Raw genomic sequence first — 22,146 nt, forward strand, 5'->3', positions numbered from 1 at the left:
TAATAAACAGAATAAAAGTTGTTGTTATTTATCAAATAATAATGTATAATCATTGATATGGTGGAGCATTTATTTAACATTTACAGAAGGAGACTTCCATGTCAGTTCTTTGTTACAGATGACCTTTGTGTTTTGTTGTTTCCTGGTAACATGACAACCTTTGTTTTTTGTCTAACAAAAGGAGAAAGTGAGAGAATGACTGTTTATAGCTGTTATAACGTAAGTGATAAATAAGGAAGAATCCGCAACGGGTCGTGCTTTTAGAGGGAAATAATCCACTCTAGTGGATTACTTTTCCTATAACAGCATGTCCCAAAGAGTATTATTTCTTAATTACTTATCATCTATGTTATAGCAGCTAAACAGCAATTTGCCAATGAGTACAATTTTTAATTTATTAATGAATGACATTTATAATTTAGAATTAATTTTAATGTTACAGATAATCTGTCAGAGAAGTTTGTTTCTGTTATCACTTCCATTATAGCAGCTACAAACAGTCATTCCCTCACCAGCCTCGTTTATTTCTCTCTTGAAGTTAATAGAACTCGTTTTGAGGAACCAAGCAAATTCCTCTGTCTTGAATACACTCCTGTGGCAGAATACTTACTGATACCCGAGGCTCTTTCCATAAATACTAAATAAATGTCTCCTTATGGAAACCTTCACTATATCAAAAATTATACATTTTTCTTTGTTAAATAATATGCATTTTAGTCCATTTATTATGCTGAGCATCCACCATATGAGTCGCTGTGAATGAGCTGTTACTAGAAAATAATAGCGTATTAGATACATTAATATACATATTAATATATCTACTATATTCATTTTATAAAATTAATATACAGTATATTATATACTAATGTATATATAATATCATAAACACATTAATATAAACCTATAATTTATGTTATAGCAGAACCATAATACCAACTGTCAGAGGTGTGGTGCTGTAGAAATTTAATCAACACTTTCTGATTCGAGAATTCAACAGTCCTGAGAGGAAGTAATTTCCTGTTTGAAGACATTCTGCAATAATAAATGTAAATGAAAATATAAATGAATAAAACATATGACATGTCATTCTTTAATTAATAAAAGAAACTTTAATTGCTGTGATAAAAAAAAAGGAATAAAACACTTGTCAACCAACATGTCAACCACAGGCGATTGCTTAAAGACTACATGGGAAATTCGGCTTCCCCTAAAATTTCATTAAAATGCAGCAATGAAATGTTTACTAAAGTGTCTGTATTATTCATCAATCTTGATGGAATTCAAAATTTTAGCAAAATCAAATGATCAAACATCTCACTGCAATATCACGCTGTTCATTCATTTACTTCAAACTGTTCCATGAACAGTGCAGCCTGCTTTAAAAATCTCCTTTGAAGCCCACGACACAGAATTAATAGACATTCAGAAAAGCTGTGCATCTATTAGTGTCTGTAAGTCCATAATAGAAAGTTGTGCTTTTCCTATTTTAATAACCACCAGCCACCACCTGACGTTAATATCAACTACTAAGTTGTTATTAATGGGGTAGTAACACATGGTGTTTTATTCCTTGCATACATCCTATGCAGAGTTAACAGCTCATGCCACTAGGCAAATCATCTGAGAATTTAAAATCAAAACCTCATTAGTGCTGATTTTATGCCTTATGCTCTGGGTCAAGTACAGCTAAAACACTTGAGTTCCATTTCTTCAGCATGATTTTTTTTTTTTTACTTTCCCTTGACAAATACTCTGTGTATCACCAAACCACTGTCCACTTGAATTATTCCCAGAGGGCCAAAGGTTCTTAATCTATCCCTTGATTCACCTGGATAAATGTGTAGTAAATATAGGGATAATAATTTAAAAGCTATAACATATCTCTCTATAATCAAGGCTTAATTTACACCACTGGAGTCAGAAAGGCCACCTCATTAACTCAGGCCACGGAGTAACAGTATGTCTCTGATTCCAGCAACTGCAGATGCAAATCCCTGGCAGAGTGATGGATGACACTGTTGCCTGGCAAACAGAGTGACAGAGGGTAACTTAAGAGGTGAGGAAGAGGAGTGGGAGAGATTAGAGGAAGGACAGGGTAAAGGATGAGAGAATCTGCCGATTGACTGCCTGTTACAGCACACAGTGGTACATATCAACACAAAACCCAGATCATCCTAGGATCATCCTCTGACATTTATGGACTTTTATTCTGGTCTCTGAGAGAGTGAGTTAGTGAGAGAAAGAGAGAGGATATAAAAGAGAGAGAAAGTCTGGAACCATGGCACTTTGGGCAGAGCAGGAGAATTAGTAGGTGAATTTGATGTAGCATGAGAATTAGAAGTAGGCAGATACCTACAGCGGAGTTAGAAAACCTCTACCTTGTCAAATGTGGATCAATAAAATCAATACAATCAGATTTGATACAATTTCTTCATGGAACCTGCTTAACTCCACCATGGCTACAGGCCAGACACTAGAACTTTGGATGTGAGTGGATTGATCAAAGGCACACTTATTAATGCCGCTGGTATCCTCATCATGATTCAGGACAACCCTTCATTTCTGCCACTCCAGTCTTCCACTAGGTCATAACCTTGAACCCTGCTTACTGACTAAGATTCTAGCTGTCTCCTGAAAAATCCAACAATCCCAATAAGTGAGTGGGAACACAGGATTGCAATAGTGCAAGCAAATAGTTTGGACTGGCAGATATTCTATAATGCTTTTACTGACAGACTGACAGCCATCAAATCTAACAAACCAAGGATTATTACCTGCAAAAGAAGACCAAGTGATATACCATGCATCATGCATAGTGGTATACACTATATGGCCAAACGTTTATGGACACCTGGCCTTCACACCCATAAGTGGGCCTTCCCCAATCTGTTGCACACATTTGCATAGGATGTGCCTTTGTATGCTGTAGTTTTAGGATTTTCCTTCACTGGAACTAAGAGGCCTAGCCAAACATGTTCCAGGATGACAATACCCCCATGCACAAAGTGAGGACATGGTGTGCCAAGGCTCATGTGAAAGAAAATGAGTTGCCTGCACAAAGCCCTAACCTCGACCCCTTGGATCACTTTTGGGATGAATTGGAATGCTGACTGCTTGCCAGGTCTTCTCGACCAGCATCCATGCTTGACTTCACTAATGCTCTTGTGGCTGAATAGGCAAATCCCCACAGCCACAATCTAGTGGAAAGACTTCTGAGACTTTCTACGAGTGAAGGTTATTAGAACAACAAAGGAGGAACAAATCTGGAATGGAATGTTCAAAAAGCACATATGGGTGTGATGGTGAGTTGTCCACAAACTTTTGGCCAAATAGTGGATATTTATATGTGCTACATCTACCGTGACTTAAATTGAAATTGGCCTTTGCAGAACGAAGAAAAGTGTTTTTGTCCTCTGAAAACTGGAAAGACATTGTTCCATGAAATTATGTAATTTAACTGGAGTAATTTAACAGAGTTAGATGCCTGAAGCCTCTAAACATGAGATTACACCATCATGGCTTTGTAGGACTGTCGAAATCTACAGTATACTCTCTCCATACTTTGTACTCCATATTATTTTTGATTTTATAACTGAAAGGGTGTGAAGGGTATAGCACTGTAGAAACTGTGAGAGTAATAACTCACAGTAGGTACGACACTTAGACTTCAGTAGTTTATCAAAATAGATTTTAAGGTGTCTGGGCTGCATTAGAGACCTCAGTCCTTAAATACTCTTCTTGTAACCTCGGGGGTATTCCGTAATCAGTATTACCTGGGATTACATCAGAATTAAACACTTCCGTTCCAGAAGGTTGCTGGCATAAAAAGAAAGAACCAAGACACTCATCTAAGCCTAAGTTATCACTATTCCTGAAAAAGGCTTCAAATCAATATAACGGGCAAGTACATGCTGATTTGTATTCTCGTTCAGTGCCTTGAAGAAGGAGGGAGGCCAACCGTCTGTTTTTACAATCAGGTTCCCAGTGGAAAAAGGCAGACTGGTCAAGAACACCTCATTCTGCCTCTCACAACAGCCTGCAAAGATCAGACCTGAAAAGTGTCATTATAGTGACAGGATCCATTGGGATGAATTTAAAAGAGCACGATTGGGGTTAAGGGGGAAATCTGGGGAATAGATGAAATTATTATTTCTGCTTTGGCTGTGCTTGGAGCAGTTGGAGAAAAAGAGAAAGAAAGAAAGGGGGAGGAAGGAAGTGAGATAGATCCTCTCTGAGAGCTGGAAGCAGTCACTTTAGCCCCAGGGTGTCTGAACCTCTCCTTTCAGACAACTGAAAGCAGTGTCTGTGCTTTGGACAACTTGCAATATGGGAGGTTGAGGACACACACAGACACACACACACACATACAATTAGATTTTAAAAAAGAAAATAATGATGTAATTAATATTAAATATTACTAATGAATGCTAATGACGAAAGAAGTAAAATGGTCATGTGCACTTTTGTTCATAGTGTCCTGACCTGCTTCATGGTTCTGTGGAGATGTAAAATTATTTTTGCTGTAAAAAACATTGAAGGACAGCTTTTTGGCAAGCTTTTTGGTATAACTGCCATATACTATCCACTATAGAGCCTATAAAACTTAAGTACAAGAAGCTTTCCAGTGGGTCTTTGCTATAATGTTGGAATTCATTTCATTATTGCATTGACTGCGTGTTGTAAGGCTGTCAAAAATATTTTTCTTCCCACCACAGAGCCAGACAAATTTTCTGCAGCTTAATTTGTTAATAAATGAGGGTTTGTACAAGGGCTGAACATCTTTTTCAGGGTTTAATAAGCCTGGCAGTTATTCACATGGCTACATTTACTGCCATAGCTCTAAACCAATAGTAATCTCTATTAGTTTCCACCCCTGTTTTGCATCAAAGATCAGTTTATTCCAAAAATATCTTCACTTATTCAATTAGAACTAAAGATTTTTTTCAAAAGCCATTGGCTCCTGGTGAATGTTTGGAATCCTGGTGTTTCGTTATAATCATTTCCGATGGTCGAGCCAAGTTCAGACTCCCAGCTCAAGCGGATAGATCTCTGTAGGAGCAGGAAGCTCTCTGCCTCTCCCTTGATGTCCAATAGAGACATTCTGTCGAGAGCTGTTTACCAACTTTCCTTCGTTGTTCATGGGAAAAAATTCTGAAAGCATCAGTTTGCCCATTTAAGCCACGCCAAATGAACCTATTTACAAGGCCAAGTTCCTCTTAGGAACCATGAAGCACTGGCAGCAGGGCTTTAGCCAGCTGTCAGCTGCAGAATGCAGTCATATCGCTGTTTTATTATAAATGTCAGCCTCGCTGCTGGAGACACCTCCCCTATTGATTAGAAGTTGGATAATTGGATTGGAGCTATTTCTCAGCAAGCCTGCAGTTTATCTGGAGGCATTTAGGAGATGAAGACTAAGCCTCGGCATGGGAGGGGATATGAAGTCACACCGGGGAGTTGTAACCTCACATCCCCCTCCTGCTGTGATTCAACATGTAATACAGTGATAGATAGCACACATCGGGGAAGTAATGAGTGCTTCTGAGTGTATTTTATATATGTTTGTAACGTAAAGGAAAAGCTCACTGATAAGCTGGCACCTCACCTTCATCTCATGAATTTGAGCAATTCAACTAGATTCAAATAAAATGAAAACAAATATATAGAAGCAATCATTGTCTGCCTCTGAAATATTTATCACAAAAGAAATTGCCTCTTTGGGTGACTAGGTCCATTCGGTTTTCAATGTTCCAGTTATGCTTCAGAATCTCACTGTCACAGATCACATGGTTCATATTACATATCTGCATATCTGACCAGTCTGGCCTTTTAAAGTCTAAATGGCTGTGTGTTTGGGGAAGGGGGGGAGGGGGATGCCACAACATCTTGATAACCCTTTCTCACTGTGAATGCATGTCACTAAAATGCCAATTTTACTTCAGCTATAATATATACTGAGCCATCAAAATGAATGATCATGGAGAACAACTGGAACATGCAATCAACTCTGCATTTTTCTTTTTAAAGTAGTTGTTAACTTACAATTCTCTCTGTCTCTCTTTCTGTCTCCACAGTTATTACTAAAATTATGTCTGAGCTTGTTACAGACCAAGACAATTTGTACAGGCTTTGTAAAAAAAACCCATTCATCGCTATCCAAACATTGCTGACTGACCCAAAACTGCGTAAGACATTATAACATCCTTTCTAAAATCAAAGAGGCCTTTTTTATTTTATCTTATAGCACACAGACCGGAAAATATATTCAAATATTCCAGGGCTGAGACCCATAAATCTGATTAGCCAACTTGCTTGCACATGACTCCAAATATCTGTGCTGTCACCTAAAGAAAGTAGAGATTTTCTCTCCCACATCTACAGTATCGCACATGAAATAAGTTCCTATGGACTACCTAAAGGGAGCAGTAGGGGAGATTCTCACAAAGATTGCTTGATGCATTTTCAAACATGTCACCCGCAAACCAGTTTCATTAAAACTGACATGATTCAGTGCACCTAGTAAATGCTGCCAATAGAAAAAAGATTATTAAAAGATTATTTTTTTAAAGAATTTTTTTATTAAGAATTATTATTTAATTAATTATTAAAAGAAGAGTCATCAGCTGTAGCAAGAAATATTTTTTGATCAATTCTTTGATCAAGAATTTAGTTTAGTGTTTCACTTCCCAAAAGAGAATGCTAGGGTATTCTGTTAGTACACACTACCAGTGAGTAACTTATAAAGCTGATATAGCTGATATATCAGAGGTATTTTCACTGGGATTGCTTAAGAATTTTCATAGATCATTCTATTTGATTTTAATGATTTTGTTATTAATAGACATTTAAGATTTTTATCCTTGACATGTTATTTCCACATTAAAAATTAGCCAGGTTTCAGAGGATTTCTTAATTCAATATTTGCTTTAATAGAATGACCTTAAGATTGTCAAACAATGATACATTTATCAAAAAAAATCAATTAATTGTGCTCAGTTGACTATGTTCTGATAACTGTATTCAATCTCTACGTATTCAGTCTCTGTATTTATGTAGTTTCTCCATCTACGTTAGATTGAATTTTGTCGACCTAAAGGAAACTGGGCTTGTCAATCTACCAGCCATCCTTCACTACCATTGACCTTTTCTATAGACAAACAAAGCGCCTGCTGGCAGCTCCTTGAAAAGGACAAAACAAGGTGCATCTATGTAAAATCACAACATAATTACTGGGGTGAGCGTAAAGGAAAGCTGTCACGGCCTGTTCAGAGATCAGGCAGGGCACTGATGGGAAAATAACCTGTACCCTTCTCTCTCTCTCTCTCTCTCTCTCTCTCTCACACACACACACACACACACACACACACACACAAAACCAGGCACACTATCTGTCAGTGTGTGTTTGTGCATGTGTGTGTGTTGAGGGGAGCAACAAGAACAAACAGTTCTTGGTATTGTCTCTTGCTTTATCTGACAATGGGACTGACACAGGAAAGACTCACGTCTACCGTTCAAGAATGTGATTTTCTACTTGCTCTAAATCATTTGGAAGACATATTGTACATACATTTTGGACCAATATCTAAAAAAATTATTTTATTCCCTTGGCTCTAGCTTCCTAAACCCAGAAACTGACAAAGTACTCTACATAATCCCCATAATACCAGTTTTTCAGAAATAATATATTTTTTATATTCAATTGGCACTTTTAAGAAGCTTAGTTGTTCCAGCCAATGGGTATGCAAAACGAACTGTCTGTTAAACTTATTTAGAAGTTGATTAAATTAAATAAAATACTCATTTTAAAATTTGTACTGTACTTGTATTAAGTGTCTGGCGCATTTGGCAGTAAAAGGTTACATGGAAAGGTGGTTATGAGGATATATCAAGACACTGACTAAAATTGAACCATAAAATGTAATATGCACAATGTTATATTTATATAGCCAGACCTAAATTGTACAAAAAGAGACGAAAATAATGAATTTTTGGGAGATTCAAAGCCTGAGTAGATCCACCACAACTGGGGAGGTGTGAAGAGACTTTTGTTTAAAAAAAAAAAAAAAAAAAAGCCAGAATAGTACCACAGCAGAAAGCTGAACAGAACAGATGTTTAAATAAATGAGGAATGTATAATAAGGCCCAGAATCAGGCATCCATGAGAAGTGCAAGCATCAGCACTCAAGCTGAACCATAACATATGTACATCTGTAATTGGGCACTTTCAAAGAGATATCTTCAAATAAATATGGAAACCATAGAGCAGACTGACAATAAACCTTCCATGAGTGTAAGCACCTTAGATCAGGCAGTGCAGTTAGCTAATGGAGCCTTCTCCATTAGATAGCCAGGGTTAGCTACAACACAGCTTACATCACCATTCATAGTGCGTACAAGACATGAGTAAAAGCATTGAAGTCTCACTGCAATTACCCAGATTCTTAAAATCACTGGCTCTCTGGGATCTGAGTCTATACGGGTCATCAGCTAGGCAAGTGAGAAAAATGATTGTTATGTTTAGTACAGAATTGTGTATCATATCTACTAGCGACACCATATTCAGCAAAAAAGGTCATACAGTATGTACTATCCTACAATAAGCATATGCAATACAGCCTATATAAAGTGGATATATTTTTGTTATTGACATATGTAATGTTTTCTACAATACTCCATGACACCTCTAATGTTCTATAGTATTGTGGTCAAAAGTTTGTGCACACCTTACCATCACAGTCATATGTACTTTTTGAACATCCTATTCCAGATTTAGTCCTCTCTTTTGCTGTTATAATAACCTCCACACTTCTGAGAAGGCTTTCCGCTAGTTTTTGGGGTGTGGCTGTAGGGAATTGTCCATTCAACCACAAGAGCATTAGTGAGGTCAAGTAGTGATGTCCCACAACAAGGTCTGGGATGCAGTCGGTGTTCTAGTTCATCCCTAAGGTGTTCAGTGGGGGTGATTTCAGGGTTTTGTGCAGGCCACTCGAGATCTTCCATTCCAACCTTGGCAAACCATGTCTTTGTGGAGCTTGCTTGGTGAACAGTGGCATTCACAAAGGGCGCAGTCATGCTGGGACATGTTTGGGCCCCTTAGTTCCAGTGAAGGGAAATTGTAATGCTACAGCATACAAAGACATTCTAGACAATTCTGTGCTTCCAACTTTGTGGCAACAGTTTGGGGAATGTGGGTGTGATGATCAGGTGTGCAAAAAGTATTGACCATTTAGTCTATTAAAGAATGCTTTGGTCAAATTTAATCAGTACTGAACTGTTACACATGATACTTGTGTGTTTAGGCAATGCCCACAAAAGCTTCAGACAATCAAGAGAGAATAATTTGCCAGGAACACTTTACGTTACTGCTCAACTACTCATAGGCGACTACGCAGGAACTAAGCAGGAATGAACGAGTGGTTCTTTGTTAATACCAATCTTATTCATATAAATTACTAAGAATTACTAGTTAATTACTCAGTAAGTTTGTTAGTAGGAGTTCACTATTAACTATGTAGTAATTACTGAGTGTTACATTTCTGCTGCAGAACTACTAGCTAACTATGGCTCTTTTATAATAACTAATGATTATAATTACTGGTCTTAGCATTAATCCCCAAAAGAGTCCCCAAAAGTCTTACCTTCATCCTGGAGATCTGCGACCTAATATACTTCATTCTATTCCAATACCTCAGTGTCTAAAATGTAAATATTTATATAAGTTATTATAGGTCTCCTCAAGTTAGAGTGTAGCAATGAGTAACAAATATTCTACATTAACATACTTTCAATTTTTTAATAAATACTTTTGTTTTAAGTAACAAAATTAGTAATGAATTACCATGCGTAATACTGTTCCACAGCATTATTAACTACTGAAGAACAACACAGTAGCACTTCAGTTATTAGTAATGAGTTTCACTTTATTGTTAAAACTCCATGCAAACAACCTTCTTAAGTGATTCATACAACTTGGATCTATTATAGTACGAAAAAGGGCATTCTAATTACTTAAAATAATAACTTTGCCTCTTTAGGACGTAAGTAGTGCACTATGTGTCCACTAAGATACCATTTGAGATTCAACCACAGAAAAAGATCAACTCTACTAAGTGTGAATGTTCAGTGTAAAAGTTCAGTAGTTAATGAAGATGTGGAACAGTATTGTATAATGAAACACGTGGAAACTCTTCAGTAATGACTGCTATCGTGGGCACAGGCTCACCCAACGTGGACAGCTAAAGACTGCAAAAAAAAAAAAAAAAAAAAAAAGAAAACAGCTGGTCTTTTTTTAAGTCTTCAACTGTCCCATTTTGTTGAATCTTTGCCCATGATAGCCTCAGATTCTTCTTCCTGGCTGACAGGAGTGGAAACTGATGTGGTCTCCTGCTGTTATAGCCCAACCACCTCAAGGTTTGATGTTTTGTGCATTCTGAGATGCTTTTCATCTCACCACAGTTGTAAAGAGTGATTATTTGAGTTATAGACTTCCTGTCAGCTTAAACCAGACTGGTCATTCTCCTCTGATCTCTCTCATAAACAAGGTGTATTGTAATTACTGCTTAAGACTCAGTTAATTACTGCATAGTTTATAGTGAACGCCTACTAACGTACTACATACTTACTGAGTAATTAACTAGAAGTACTTAGTATTTTATAGGAATATGATAGCTTCTTAGTTCCTGCATAGTTACCCATGAGTTGTTGAACAATATTGTAAAGTGTTACTAATTTGCCTACCTAATGCATTTATCATCTGCCTCATGGCTATTTACGGCATGTTTAACTGATTTTTCATTGTTTAAAAGATGTAGTAGCATATACAGTTAATGTTTTTTTAGGTTAAGCAAGCCTCCAAACTGATTAGCAAGATTAGATGCTTGTCTGTACTCGAAATTCTTCAATTTAGCAGTGCTCTACAAAATAAGCGCCAAACAGTCTTATATGATTTCTCCATTATATTAAAAAGGTTTGAGAAAATCGCCTTATCTTGAAGCCATTTAAAGCAATCAAATTAAGCCTTTCTTTCAGAGCAAGATGAAGGTGAGAAAATGGGAAATGCAGCTAAAGTGAAAATGAAACATACTATAATTATCCAGAGTGAGTTAGAAGAGACTAGTGCCTTTTGAAGGTGCTTAATAGGAAGATATTTTCTGCTTGAATAATTTCAAAAAGTATTTCATGAACTTGACAGACATTTTTGATATGCTCCTGTAAGGAACTATAGTCGATTAGAACATTGACAACATAAATGATAACCCCATCTATCTAGTATAACCCTCCGTACCTTGTTAATAAACACCTGAAAAGCTCCCTAAGATAAGATATCTAGAGCATTAGAGAGCCTGTATGGCATGACTAAGTGCTCATAGTGGCTCCTAGTGGTGATGAATGCTGATTGCCATTTATTACCTTTGTGAATACCAATGAGGCACTCCTTAAATCATGTTTTTGGAAAAAGAAAAAAAAAAAAAGGCCCCTGATCTGTTCTAGCAGCAGGCACAGGGAAGCGGCTAATGGTATTTGACAGCACCCGTATTCACTATCCGATAATCAATATGAGGGCTTAACTTCCACATTTTTTTTACCCACAAAAAAAGACAACTACTGCTGCCAGAGCACTGAATATAACCTAACTTTATGGTTTCATTTCTATAGTCCTCAGTGGTCTTGGCTACAGACAATAACAATAAACTACATGCAATATCCAAAACTGTTTGCTCTACTGGAGGAGCTCCGAAAACATACTGGGTCATAGCCTTATATTATTAGGAGAATCAATGACCTTGCGGGAAATTTGTAAAATTTGTAAAATACAATACTAGAGAGGGCTAGCATTATCTTAGGACAATCAAATTATCTTTGAATAAAGAGTAAATTCTGGTATCATAATTTAAAACTTCACTCTCTGTGTGTACTGGCAGTATACAAGTCATGTAGACTGGATAGCAGGAGTAGGAGTAGCCTGTGGGCCTCAGGGTAGGTACCCAGTAATTTGGGTAGTAGGAGAAATAAGAAAAGGAGAGACCAAAATGTTTAGAATAGTAGAGCAACATATGAAAAACCTACTTAAAATGCTCCCAACGTTATCAGTAGCTTGACAGGGCTAACTAGTGTAGCATAAAACCAAACCTACCTCCTCAGGCAAGTACAGTATACAACAGAAGTGAGTGCACCCCTGTGCAATATCAGGTGATTCAAAACTGTATCACCTCTCAATAATTGCATTATTTCTATGATGACAAGTAGAGTACTTCCTCTTAAGAACAACCAAAAACATATACTTTATAAAGACTATATTGAAAATACAGGCCCCAAAGTAGAAACTCAATGCAACAAAAGTGAATATACCTGCGATCATTGAAACAAAATTGAGTACACCTGTGATTTCCAGTTAGCCTAACTGCATGAACATGGATATAAAGACTAGAACCATCTCAGTTTTGGACCTATGGGCTGTGTCTATCTGCACGTATGCACCATGGTTCCACATGGAAAAGAATTGCCAGAAGAATTGAAAAATCTGATTGTGAGACTTTACAAAGATGGAAAGGGATACAGGAAGATCGGTGACCAAAGAATCTGTAGGTATAAGTAATCAGGAGGTATAGAACAAGCCATAGTACCACTAAACAGAACCGCAGTAGCCAGCCTCTTAAAATGTTGCCACAATCTAGCTCTGAAAAACAGATGGGGGAGTGCCTCAGACTTGGCACAGGGGAACAATGGAAATCGGAATTTCTGTGACAGCTCAGACAGTGCGAAGGACATTGCATAACGTCAACCTCTAGCGATGGCATTCAAGAAAAAAAACAACCCTGCTTGCTCTTCAGCACAAAACTGCAAGATTAAGCTTTTTTAAAGGACATGAAAAGAAGCCTGATGAATTTTGGGAGCACATTCTTTGGTCAGATGAGACCCAGATAAATTTGTTCGGCTCAGATAGGACCAAGAATGTTTGGAGTGAACCTGGCCACGACTACCACAGTGAATGCATAGTCCCGACATTGAAGCACAGAGGTGGGTGTGTGATGATATGGGGCTGCATGACTGCAAAAGGTGTTGGGGAGTTGACATTTATAGATAGCACCATGAATGCCTGTGGATATACCAAAATACTGGCTGACAAGATGAGTCCCAGTCTCCAGAAGCTTGGCAGAAGAGGAATATTCCAGCATGATAACGATCCAAAGCACACTGCCAAAATCACATAAGAGTTTCTAAACTAGAAAATAGTGAAAACTACGACCTGGCCAAGTATGTCGCCTGACTTGAATCCAATAGAACACCTTTGGGGTATTTTAAAGAGAAAGGTAGAAGAACACCACCCCTTCAGCAAAGAGCAGCTGAAAAAAATGTCCCTGAAGAATGGCAGAACATCTCTCCAGAAATTTGTGTAACACTGGGATCCCCATGCTGAGGAGGATTGAGTCTGTCATCAAAAGTAAAAGTGGACATATGAAGTATTGAAAAAATAAAAGATCTGAATCTCAGTAATGAAAGGTGTACTGACTTTTGTTGCATTGAGTTCCTACTGTGGGGCCTGTATATTTAATATAGTAAATCTAAACTGTTAGTTTTTAATTTTACATAAGAGCAAATACCCTACTGTTCAACTTAGAAGTAATGCAATTACTGTAAGGTCATACAATTTTTCACTTTTATCATTTGACATTTAATGATATTGCACAGGTGTGTATTCACTTCTGTTGTATATACTTGACTTTCAGGACAAGGGCTAGAGGTGATAGACCAGGGGGGTTTGGCGAACTGAGACGGTAATGTTGTAACGAGTATATTGATATCTTTTTCAATAACCATTTACATAAAAATATAAACTTTAATTCCTACACTTCCTAAATTTAAATGATTTATGATTTCCATTCTGGCTTGGGACGGATGGAATCCACTCTGAGTCCCCTAGAAAGATTTTTCTTGCTACTGTGGCATACTGAGGGTTAGAAAAGTGATACAGAAATGGATGTCTGCAAATCTGTTTTGAAACAGTATAAAAATCAATTACATTCATGCATTTAGCCAGTAAGCAGATACAAAATTAATTTGATCTACTTCCATGGAGGATTGTTCTTGATGGTAGTAGAGATACAATGTACACTGCTATAGAAACCCCTTACATTTTCAGGATTTCAGGATTCATCATAACACTCTGGCACTGCAACAAGAATGGTAATATTATGCAAAGAGGTGTGGGTATTAACACTCTGCTTATTGAGGCAGTCTAGAATTTCTTAAAAAGCACCAAACAGGGTTTAAGTAGTGTGGTGATCAGTGTGTAATGCAAACCAAGTGACTATAACAGGTGGCTTTGGCTACAGGTCAGTATTCAGGAGACAAAGACCTCTGGGTGGTGGATATATAAATATATATAAAATTATATAAAATTGGACTAAAATAACACGTTTAAGATTTTCAGAATTGTCTCAATATATTTTGTATTTCCGTGATTTGTTTAGAACAGAATATAGTTATAATATAGATTATAGTATTCTGTAAGCTGCTTTTTGTGTGGGCAGTTTTAAGTAACAGGCGAATATATGAACCAAAACTGCTCCCTTGTCTTGCTTTACTCAACAATTGAACATGAGTAAAAACAGTATGCTAAATGTCCTGCATTCATGATTAATGCTTTTTACAATGTTTTATCTGTTACATGCTTATACACAGTCATGAACAATGAGCTAGTAACAGACTAAAATGGTGCACTGACTATTTCCTATAAGCGGTACGTAGGATAATATATGAAGAATTATATAATATGAAACACAATAACACTGAACATGTAATCTCTCATAAAACAGCAAATATGTTCTTTATATGTTGCATAACTGATAGCTTAAGACTTCATACTTTGCTGAAGACTTAAGACTTCAACTTTTTATATGTTGCTAACAGCTAACTGATAACTTTATCTGAATTTAGCTTAATTTAAAGTAATCTAGCTAGTAATCATGGACTGGGATTAGTTTTACTGGACCAACTAACAAATGTTCCATTAGCTTAGTAATATTTATGCAGTCTAGCTACAGCTGAAGGTTTTTTGCCTCAATGAATTGCTGATCACCATGCAACATGATATTACAAAGCTTTTCAAATATTATGGTTTTAAATGTCCCATGTGGATCTAGTTTGCCAAACAGGTTCATCACCACAGTTTCCATCAGATTCTGACTCTGGATCACATATATTGAGTCTTTGTGTAAGACCAGCATCATCTTTTGTCAGCTTTATAAAAAGCCAACACACATTCTGAACCTTGTTAACTAACCAGAGGTATTGCTGAGAAATGATACAAAGGAAAGGCAGCTAGTCTGTGAAGGACTATTAACTGTAAACAGAGAAAATAACAAAACATTTCCATCCATCCCTCCATTTTCTGTACTGCTTATCCTACACAGGGTTGCAGAAAGCCTGGAGCCTATCCCAGGGGACTCGGGGCACAAGGCAGGGGGCACCCTGGACAGGGTGCCAACCCATCACAGGGTACAATCACACACACACACTCACACACCCATTCACTCACTATGGACAATTTAGAGATGCCAATCAGCTTACAGTGCATGTCTGTGGACCCAAGGGAGGAAACTGGAGCACCTGGAGGAATCCCTGAAGCATGGGGAGAACATGAAAATTCCACGCACATAGGGTGGTGGTGAGAATCAATCTGCCAAACCTGGAGGTGCGAGGCAGACGTGCCAACCACCGATCCACTGTGCCCTCCACAAAAAAAATAAAATTACTTAAAATAACAACTTTAAGAAGTAGTATCCTGGTCAGGCTCCATCCAGTACATATCCCAGAAACACTGAGTATCCGGTGGGAATATACCCGGGACAGGATCTATCGCAGGGCACAATGCAAATATACATTCACATATTCACTCACACCTAGGGGCAATTTACCATAGCCAATCCACCTACTGGCATGTTTTTGAGGAAAACAGAAAATGGCATGTTGGAGGAGACAGGAGAACCTCGGGAGAACATGCCCAGGACCCCACACAGATAGTAATGTAAGCCATTTAAACAAACAAAATCTAAAAAAAAAAGAAGAGATAGGGCAAAAATCACCTAATTTAAAATAAATCTAATTAAACACAAAGCTAAACACAAATGGTGACTGCACTGCCTGTGTCTACTTGCAAAGTATGTTCCTGATGCTCAAGGTTAACAACATGTCTTATTATGTTCCCTCGTCCTTGTCCCCAGCATCTACAAAACAGTTCGATGCCTATAAGGTGAAGTGCTCAGAAACTGAAGGATAGCACACACATCAGTGAAGTGTGTGCAAAGTGTATCCAGGCCATTTGTACGCCACATACATATAATTCCTCAAACACGCTATAAAAATGTATAAAAGACATTTACACTGTAATCAGATATTTTCTGAACTTAATTTGAATTTTCAAAATATTTGCAATTACTTGCTGTGATAAAAGTTAATTAGTGTTGGTTGTACTGACGATCATGACAGCTAAAGTTTGCCACTTTGTATTCCATCATTGAAGCCATATGAAGAAAAAACAACTTTGTACACTTTCAGTGTACAAACACTGTCTATTCCGTTACTCCTCGTTTCAGCTTTGACACTTTCTGCTGCACAGTTTTCAATGAACTAAATGTCTCTGTTCAGTAGTTCAGGGCCAAATCAACCAGACGGAAGTGTATCTGGGCTAAAACCTACCTTCCTGCACTGCCTGGAAGGGGTTGTTCCCATCCACAAACTCCACCGAGAAGGTGATCTTCTCCGTCTCAAGGATCTCGTTGTTGAGGTTGAGGTCGGCCACCGCCATGCGGAACACCTCGTCATCCTTTTTGGCAGACTCATCAAATATGGCCCCTGAAATTTAAGTGAAATCACAAAATGAGCAATAGTAATATTTTCAACATGCTCCACATGTCTGGTACTGTTTTAAAATGGAAAATGGAAATATAAGCAAATGTCACTGTCAGGTAATATTTATGTACACTATTAGGCATTGCAGCTTTACAAACAGAATGAAATAATCCTCATTTACAGCAGAGACAGAGAGAGTGTTTGCATGCTTCTGCCTATGTGTGCATATGTGTTCATTATTTCTGCATTTTGAAGGAAAAAGATTGAAAAAAAAGGAGCCATTAGGTCAGCATAATGATTAAGGGCCATATTCTGAGTCAGGTTAGGGTTTCATTTAGTGCAATCACTGGTCATCATTTGCACATTAATGCAAATGTGTATTTTTACACAAAAGCAATAGATTAAAATAATAAAGTTAGGGTTAGGGCTAGGTGTATGCATAACTCTACTGAGCCACTGTAATTAATCCAAGGGGTGGTAGTACATGAGTTTGAGTGTGTGCATGCATGTCCATGCACATCAGACTTCCACTAGCAAAGTTCTGTCCATTGTTGCAAGGCTCTGAATGAGAGAAGGTGACATGTACACACACAGGCGTGATATTTAAGGAATAAAACCTGACATGGTTCTGTTATAGGAATCAACATTGGGGTGGTGTGATGCGGCCTACCTTGAAATTGATTATTTTTCAATAAGAGCACAAAGTGTTTTATTCCTCCGATACCACATCAGTTTGTCATGTCATACTTTTTATCCATTTATAGTTACATTTAATGTTAATGCCAAAATAAATAAGTTCCTGTTATCATTTATGTCATTATGTTATTCCCTCATCAGCCTCACAATTTTTTTTATCTCTCTTGATGTTAAACAAAAATGCAGCTTGATATGTTACAGAGGAATTACAAAGCCCTCTGTCCAAAAGACTTTCCAGTTTGGAAAAATCAAAGTTACTGCTTTACCCAGACTGTTACAAATTACTGACACTAGACTCCTTAGAAAAATGATAAATAGCTAAATATACCTCTCCAGTCTATTTACAGTCAGGTCCATAAGTATTTGGACAGTGCCACAATTTTTGTAATTTTGCCTCTGTACACCACCACAACGGATTTGAAATGAAGCAATCAAGATGTGATTGAAGTGTCGACTTTCAGGTTCAATTCAAGGTGTCTAACAAAAATATTGCATTAATCGTTTAGGAATTACAGCCATTTTTTACAGAGTCCCTCCATTTTCCCAGGCTCAAAAGTTACTGCAGCTGCCTTCAGTTGCTGCTTGTTTGTGGGTCTTTCTGCCTTCAGTGAAGTCACTCTCAGAGGTTGAGAAAGCTGAAGAAACTTTCAGAAGACAATTCTCCCTCTATGCTGCCATAAAGACACATACTTTTTTTTTTAAATCCCCCGCAAAACATCATACAAACATCTTTTATCTGTTGCTGAGTTGCCATAGAAACACAGCTCAACATGGAGGTTTCAGAAAAGTGCAGTGAAACTCCAACTCACCCTTAGCAGCACTTGCGTCACCTGCGTGGTTAGAAACTAAAATAAAACAATCAGAATTTAAATCTAAGCTGTAATTAGGAGATCTAAAGGAAAAATCTCTTCCGGTGGCCTTCATTTGTGCACATTTAAAATAGCTGAATGTACATGGCCCTGTCAGACATCGATACTAAGTACAGCATGCAACATGTCTTTACATTGGATCTACTTAAGCCTCGAAAAATGCAATATTAGTTGATGAATAAATACTTTTCAACTGGGTCCATGTTATGTACCTTCCTTATTGTCTCCTGGTTTGGCTTGATTCTGCTCCAGGTCCACCCTGGCCAAGCCTTTTATTCATTACAGTCACCTATACAGAACTTGATTCTCCTGGATCTTGTTCTATTGTCAGTGAATAATGGATCTGTGGTCCTCTAGCTTTGTTTTCTAGTTTCCTCAGTGTCCTCAGCCTGCCCGTGTGTCTGACTCTGAAAGATTTACCTGTGTTAATCTTGTCTGATGGTAACTGCAATGGATAATGACCATGATTCCTGCATAAACCATAAGAGACAGAGTCTCCTTATACATCCTACTACCTCTGCCTCTGGAAACACGTGTTAGCCTTCACCCTCCCTACCACCCTTGGTTGGTAGTTATAGTTGTTGTAGTATAATGGAGAGCTGGCTGGTAGGTGGAAATTGCCAGATGACCAAATTGGGGAGAAAATGGAGAAAAATTTATTAGATTATACACTCCTGGCTAGAACTGTGGCTATAGGGACTAGACACTACCATTATGGTTCTCAGTAGTGCATTTGCAGCAGAAAAACATGGTGGTTTGAACCTGAGTAACTGTACATCCAAACCCTGTCTTAGTTATGCTTTCAATGTCATCAGGAAATGGACCTAATTTGTAGGTCCTCAGAAAGTGTTAGTCACCAAAAGATTGGTCACTAATGCAGATCCTAATCAGCTAATGGATTTGAAGAGGGTCACTACCAAATATATTACAGTGTAGATTACAATCAAGTCCTTGCCCTCATCTTTTCAATACCTGCATCAGTGCTTCCCTCTTCCACTTTGCCTACCTCTTTTCTCTTCCCTTTTGTGTCTCCAGAGATGCACAGAGAGGTCAGATTAACCAATCTGACCTCTGCCTTCCAAAGGGCTCAGGGTCAAACAGCTGTTACCAAGGGCTACATGATAGGAAAGGCAAAAATAGGAAAGGGTAGGGGACTGCAGCAAAATAGAGAGAGTGTAAAAAGAGGAATTGCTCGACTCCAGATAAAAATCTAGTTCTTAATCAAACCCCAAAAAATCTATAACCCCTATTCTTTATAAACTCAACTGGTTATCTGTTCCTTAAAACGTCGTAAAAATATTTTCATCACGTTCAGCGTGCTTTATGGTCTCACCCCGAAGTACCTGTACCTTGAACAAGCCTGTGCCTTGAGGACATCTAAATGATCTCTCTGGGTTATCTTTCATGGGTGCCTACAAGGGTTATGTTATGGGTGATGAGCATATTGTTCACATGGTTTATGTGAACTGGATGGTAATATTCCCACATTCTTGGCACCCAAGGAAGAAGTAGGGCCCCAACCCTCTAAATCTCAATTGAACACTTTTAAAAAAAAATTTAAAAATCATATAAAAGTAACTCCAGTAATCAAGTAATTGTTGTAGTAATGAAGGAGTAACTGTATAATGAGATGTTATTGGGTATTTCACTATAGGCATGGCCAAGCTATAACAAAACTAGGAAGGAGGAAGGCTAAAGGTCAAAGACGTTTTATGACACATGATAAATACGCTCAGATTAGAGTGAATATCTGGGCTTTTTCTAGAACATTACTCATATGAATTTTATGTGATCTGTTCTACAGTATATAAGTTTGGACCCTGATCAAACTAGAGTACAACACCAAGCATTTCTTCACAACTTGCACTGTGATAATTAATGTCAACCAGCTTCTTTTCTTCAGAAGGTGATAAAATGTTAAAATCATATTGCTCTCCATAGTTTAATATGGCTTACTTGAGCCCATTCTATCACCTGAAGGTGGGCTTCCTTCCATGATATGACAGTGTGTGTATGTATGTGTGTGTGTGTGTGTGTGTGTGTAAGAGCGGCTGTGAATGCTGATTTACAAGTTGCAGTGGTCCTGCTCCAAAAAGTTTGTGTGGCTGCAGCTCTTGGGCAATTGGATCGTGAAGGAAAAGGCCAACGTCAACACATAAATCAGAGATCAGCGTTATAGCATATCTGGCCATATCCGACATGTCAAGGGCAACTGCGCAAAAACTGTAAAGTGACCACTTGTCCTCCTTTAATTGTCCTCCTTTAATTCAGGGCTGTGTTCTAGAAAGTCTGTTCTAAATGTGTTCTAGAAAGTCTGTGTGTAGTGAAATACTTTCTGGTACTTTTCTAGTTCATTTTACAATTCACAGTAAAGAAAGGTGTAAGATTGTTCAGCAACTGCCTGTAACAACTCAAAACAGAACTTAAAACTCAAAACTTGCAATGTTACATTCAGGGCCAGAGGTGAGGATGCACACTGCAAAACATGACTTGATGCAGGCAGTATGTTTGCTTGTAATGTCTCTGACATTAACATTCAGTTTACGAAGGCTGTAACTAATCACGTAAACAGCACCTGGTACCTTCTACTAAAATCACTCTGTATGAGGTGCAGGGTTTAATTCTTTTAAATGTTCTTACACTCATGTCAGAACAAGTAAACAATGTGAAGAGCATTGATATGGTTGTCATGCCATTAGATTCCTGAGATAATTGAAAATAGGTTGTATACTATTATATTATGTAACTATATAATAAAATTGCATTCCATTTGTCACCTGTGGCATCTACAATATTTGGAAAATTATCAATGTCAAAACAGTCTTGGTGTACATGCACCACAGGAAATCATTCAGAATCTGAGTCATGTACACTATTATATTCTTACTTTCACAGCTACTCTTGCTTAAAACGTTCCAGACACAGGATATTACACTGTTGCAGGCAGTTTCACTGGAATGAAAGCATTGTGTGATAGGTTTTAGGTCTTCTTTCATTTATTATATATGAGTAGTAATCAAGTGACTGCTAAATCAGAACCTTTTGATAATTTTCTGTACTGGGAGTTAAAATAGTGTTTACGGTATATAGCAAATTCTGTCAGCCCATTTTTTCAGAGTCTATGCCTCTGTCAAGCTGTCATGACACATACTAAAAATATGTGCTAATATGTTTTGTACATCTGGCCCTGAGTGTACATTTCAGATGCCACATTACATTGCAAAAAAACTGATTTGCCATTTCTTAGCCATAAAAACAAAAAACACATCAAGATATCTGGTTAGACATTTCAGCGCAAAAATATGTAGCAGCCCAGCAGACAAATTCAAGAAGAGAGAAGAATGTATTACATTAGATCCATAACCTCTAATTCCATTGGCCATGAAATGCTATAAAATGCATTCCTACATTTCACCAGTTCAAGTGAGACAAACAATTTCTACACCCACACCTACATGCCAGTTAGTGCAGCTAGTTAGATTATACTGTTAAGCTATTAGATGGAATCATGAGCACTGATTAGGAGAAGCTGTCATCAATCAATGCATCATGAAGCATTGAATATAGCAATAATCTGAGTGAGGAGTCTCTGTAGCTCATTCATCTTCAGTAACCGGTTTATCTTGGTTAGGGTCATGGTGGAGCCAGAGCCTATCCCAGGAACACGGGATGGAAGACAGGAATAAACCCAGGACGGGGCAACAGTCCACCACAAGGCATCATGCACACACTC

At 37.8% G+C, this 22,146-nt stretch overlaps 1 protein-coding gene across 3 annotated transcripts in view; it reads right to left on the reverse strand.

Annotated features, from left to right (window-relative positions):
• The window catches only part of grid2 (glutamate receptor, ionotropic, delta 2), a 392,977-nt gene that overhangs the window by 329,824 nt on the left and 41,007 nt on the right, over positions 1–22,146 (reverse strand). For all 3 annotated transcript variants that reach the window (XR_003403097.3, XM_026919491.3, XM_026919501.3), the window contains exon 2: positions 16,696–16,851. Coding sequence is in view for 2 of the 3 variants with exons in the window: in XM_026919491.3 (XP_026775292.2) it covers positions 16,696–16,851 (156 nt within the window). In the remaining variant the exon portion in view is untranslated. The remainder of the gene's footprint in view (positions 1–16,695; positions 16,852–22,146) is intronic.

Source organism: Pangasianodon hypophthalmus, chromosome 8, assembly GCF_027358585.1.
Source record: "Pangasianodon hypophthalmus isolate fPanHyp1 chromosome 8, fPanHyp1.pri, whole genome shotgun sequence".
Taxonomy (NCBI): domain Eukaryota; kingdom Metazoa; phylum Chordata; class Actinopteri; order Siluriformes; family Pangasiidae; genus Pangasianodon; species Pangasianodon hypophthalmus.